The sequence below is a fragment of the Diabrotica undecimpunctata genome, chromosome 4 (assembly GCF_040954645.1).
Source record: "Diabrotica undecimpunctata isolate CICGRU chromosome 4, icDiaUnde3, whole genome shotgun sequence".
NCBI lineage: Eukaryota > Metazoa > Arthropoda > Insecta > Coleoptera > Chrysomelidae > Diabrotica > Diabrotica undecimpunctata.
This window is the reverse complement of record NC_092806.1, coordinates 151,211,422-151,215,766: the sequence shown is the minus strand read 5'-3', so window position 1 is coordinate 151,215,766 and position 4,345 is coordinate 151,211,422. Positions and strand designations below refer to the sequence as shown.

The 4,345-nt window shown below is 29.5% G+C and overlaps 2 protein-coding genes across 2 annotated transcripts; one reads left to right on the top strand and one right to left on the bottom strand.

Annotated features, from left to right (window-relative positions):
* Positions 1-1,789: 1,789 nt before the first annotated feature.
* RpL37A (ribosomal protein L37A) lies at positions 1,790-2,347 on the bottom strand. The gene is made up of 2 exons (XM_072528169.1): positions 2,214-2,347; positions 1,790-2,131 (listed from the first exon to the last, which is right to left on the bottom strand). Exon 2 carries the CDS (start codon positions 2,106-2,108, stop codon positions 1,830-1,832), a length of 279 nt encoding a protein of 92 aa, XP_072384270.1. The 5' UTR covers positions 2,109-2,131; positions 2,214-2,347; the 3' UTR covers positions 1,790-1,829.
* A 720-nt stretch (positions 2,348-3,067) lies between these two features.
* On the top strand, positions 3,068-4,345 carry Fdx2 (Adrenodoxin-like protein 2, mitochondrial Ferredoxin 2). The gene is made up of 2 exons (XM_072528168.1): positions 3,068-3,495; positions 3,891-4,345. The coding sequence occupies exons 1-2, from the start codon at positions 3,377-3,379 to the stop codon at positions 4,225-4,227; spliced, it is 456 nt and encodes a 151-aa protein (XP_072384269.1). The 5' UTR covers positions 3,068-3,376; the 3' UTR covers positions 4,228-4,345.

Here is a 4,345-nt window from a genome sequence, read left to right as displayed (position 1 = left end):
GCAAGAGGAACTAAAAATATCAAGGTTGATGATAAAAAAGTATGTATAGAACCATACAAATGTAAAGAATTTAAATACTACGACTTTTATGACTTTAAAAACTTGTCTCACACTTTAATTAAAAACCGTACAAAAGACCAAAACGGCGAAAAAATAATGTGGTTGAAGATAAAAAGAATGAGATTCGTGAAAGGAGAGACAAACAGAATCTATTTTAATTATGACATGTCAATAAGCTTCAATTATTTCCTTGGTGATACTAAACGGCAGTCAACAAGAAAAAAACACGCCAAGTTATCAACTACAAGCAATCTTGAAGAACTTAAGCGACTTTATGATGCACATTTGCCAATAAACATATCAAAAAAGAAAGATTTGGTACAGCTATGTGATAAGGGAGTGATACCGGAGGAATATCACGGGTGATATCGTAATTTGAAAACGGGAAATGATGTGACAGACATCAGACATCTTGCCAGAGCCTGCTTTCAGTGAAAAATCGGACGAGGAAGCCTCATAATAATATTCTTATAATATATAATATTGTTATTATTATATTCGAAATAAATTAGTTTTTTCTATAAAACTGCCTATCATTCATATAAATAATAACTATAACTACAAACAGCTGTTAATAAAATTTTCAGGGAAAACCAGTTAAATGTCATAAATATCGACTAATACCTTAAAACATTGCTATTACCTAGTAAAAGCCTCATATCTCGATCACAAAACTGGAAAATAATATACTTGGTTTATTATATTTGTGTTAAATATGTTATTTGAAGAGTAACCGATTTATTTAGATTTACAGGTAAAACCAGGTAAGTGATAGCATTTCCAACTTAAATTTAGGACTAGTCAGATAGGTGTCTCAACTTTTTCAAACTAATGATAGAAAATCATTTCAGATATATGCATCTTTCACTAGAACACCTAATATTAAAAACAAGCTGACTGCTTAAGTCACAATAACAAACTAAACTTTAAAAACGTTTTTTCTCGATTTCGGTATTCCGACATTTACCTGGTTTTCGCAGTATACCGACGATATATCATCTACATCATCCAGCCATCTTCTTCACCTGGGTTTTTACAGAATTTCTGAGGTATAGAATATTTGTAGGATCCAAATATATGGAGAAATATAATCAACACGTCTACCTGTATACAGGCAAAACCAAAGATATCTGTGCATGAGGGACAGTTAATATTAAATTATTAGATAAAAATTGGTTTTTGTTTCAAACATAATAGATTATATACAATTCGGGTTTGAATAGGCGTCTGATTTAGAAATCAAACCACGAAATATATAATTCACTTATAAGATATCCTGAAACACGAGGGTATCACAAAGAAACACTTAGAACTATCAATATATCCTTGGATTAGTATACTTTATTTGCTACAGTTCATATATTCTTGTAATTTTTATTTTATATCTCTTGTATAATAGTGCCGTTTTTTGTGTATGTATTGTGAATATAATTGGCCATTTGCCATTTTATGTTAATTGAAAAAGGTCAATTTGGCAAGACAATATTGAGATTTGTTCTGACTGACTTTGTTAACTTCATTTGAACTCAAATATAGAAACTAATGATTTATTTGTATGTATTTTAAAATATATCTATAGTATAATAAAGCACCAATACTATTTCAATGAAATGCTATAAGCTGTATGAACTGGAAGAATCAATTTGGGATTTCCCACTAATATGTAAAAATATTAATAATTGGCCTAAAAGTATGCAAGGCAGGAGATTTTCAATATAAAACTAAAACAAATGGTTTTATTTTTTTATTAACGTATTTAACTTACAAAATTACTGTTCTTTAACTTCCCTAAGACGCCTTACAGCAGATCTAACTGATGCAGCGGCTGTCGTTGAATACACCCATGCACCTCCAGCAACAACCCTCTTACACCTTTTGCAGGACCAGATTCCAACACAACTCCTCTTCATGGCTTCTTTGCCGCAAAAACTGCAGGAGTATTTTGCGTGTTGGGTGATTTCCATTTTTTTCACCATTTTACGCAAGGAAGCACCATAACGGGTACCGTATTTACCAGTGATTCCGACCTTCTTTGTACGCTTGGCCATTGTTGTGGGTTACTTATTGGAACCTTTAATAAATAAGGCACGAAATTATTAAAATGTTCTGCTTTAAATTAATAGATTATAATATATTTAATCAAAAAAACATACCAAGTTTTAGTCAACACGTGCACTGCACTCGCTGTCTTGAGAAAAAGAGTGACAGTTGACACTTTGTAATTTTGCCAACTGAATCGACAATTGACATTTTTATTCAGTGATACCAATACTGAAGACTATCAATATCCGGATGTGTTCCTGTTATGCCACTTCGCATAAAAATTTAGTTTATAGACAGTTTTCTTGTGATATATTTAAGTTAAATATTGTGTTTATATGGGATTAAGCCCTACTTCGGAAATCATTAAAAAAAAACGATTTCCGCAGTGGAAATCACAACGTCAAATAACAATAAAATATAAACTGCAATTTTCACTACAATCAACTGTGGCTGTTAACACAATATTTAAAATTTTAATGTCACTTTACTTTGTAATTGGATTGAAAACCGAAACGTCAAAACAAATACATCTAATATTTCCATAGACGTATATATTCAATAATTGTTAATATATACTTAATATGTGTATTTACAAAATATTTACGTGTATTTATCAGTGATTTGTTTCTTATAATTTACGACAATAACCGCATTTTTATATTATAAACGCCAAAACATCATCGATCAGAGTACATAGCGTGGGAAACATATACCAAAAAATAGTATCAGCCATTTTTTTCGAACAGACATTTTGTTAACAAACAGGTTAGGTTAGTAATATAAATAATATAAAATTAATAATTAATATAATAATAATTTTAATATAAAAAATACAAAAGAAAGTCTCGTATATTATACGTCATTGTCAAATCTGTCTGTACGAAAAACATGGCAGATGATGAATATGAAAAGTCCATGTTAATAAAAAAATCTTTGGTGTTCTGTAACTGTTGACAAGAAAAAATGGCCACTCAAACTGACACAGAACTCAAACACAGAGGTGATGTCATTTAAATTAAATCAAAATAAATTATAAATAGAAAAGAATGTAATACTCGTCTCGTCAGTTTCATTCAGTTTATCTCCGTGAATCTTCAAAGTAAGAGAAAGTTAATTTGGTGAGAGTATTAAGTAATTTTACTTTTATTTTGTGGTTACAACATATTATAGCGTCATAATTTACAAATATAGTTACATAACAGTAGTGTTATTATGTTCCACCTAATTGTTTGAGATTTGTTATAATTCAGTAAAATAATATACATCTACCCAAATGGCTCTTAATGCGTTTTTAAAGAAAAGTGCGACCTTGACAAGATATTTAAATAGACATGTAATTAAAAACAATATAAGGCTGTTATCTGTAGGACAACCAGAATTAAGTAAAAAACAGTAAGTACACATTTCTATTATGTTTTTACCCAAATTACTTAATTCTGCTATATATTGCAGTGATCTGTATCTAATTATTTTAATGTCTTCTTTAGAAGTTTACTAGTTTATCCCAAAAGTTTCATGTGTGTATTGTATCATGTTTTATTTGTAATGTTTTATGTTAAAAAGGGTGGTAAATAAATTTCAGCATGGTAAAATAAATACATAAGAAGGGCCAGAATTTTATGACTTTTGATTTATATGCAAAATATTCAGATAATATATTTAATACTAAAATTATTACAAAGTAAACTCAGGTAATGTTATCAACCAATCTTTATCTGATAGTATAGGAATGCATGTAATTAAAATGCTGTAGATAATTTTAATTGATAATCTTTTTTTAATTTCAGAGTGGAGGTTACATTTGTAAAAGCTAATGGAGATAAGATAAAAGCCAAGGGAAAGGTGGGTGATAACCTACTGGATGTTGTATTAAATAATAATATAGATATAGATGGTTTTGGAGCATGTGAAGGTACCTTGACCTGTTCAACTTGCCACCTTATTTTTAAGCAAGAAGACTTTGATTCCCTACCAAAAAAAGCAACTGATGAGGAGCTAGATATGCTGGACTTAGCTTACGACCTAACAGATACTTCCAGATTAGGTTGTCAAATTATATTAACAGAAAGTCTAGATGGTTTAGAAGTAAGAGTTCCGAGTACTGTTAATGATGCAAGAAGCTAAAATTTTCACACAGTTCTAAAGTTATTTTATATAGATATATTTTTATATGTTTAATTTGTAAATGATTTATGGTGTCAATAGTTATATTATTGAGATTATTAAAATTGTTTTGATCACA

Bases quoted from the DNA above. Each gene is read 5' to 3' on its own strand.
- RpL37A (XM_072528169.1), bottom strand. From the start codon at position 2,108: ATGGCCAAGCGTACAAAGAAGGTCGGAATCACTGGTAAATACGGTACC.
- Fdx2 (XM_072528168.1), top strand. From the start codon at position 3,377: ATGGCTCTTAATGCGTTTTTAAAGAAAAGTGCGACCTTGACAAGATAT. The intron at 3,496-3,890 runs GTAAGTACACAT...TTTTAATTTCAG, and splicing joins CCAGAATTAAGTAAAAAACA to AGTGGAGGTTACATTTGTAA.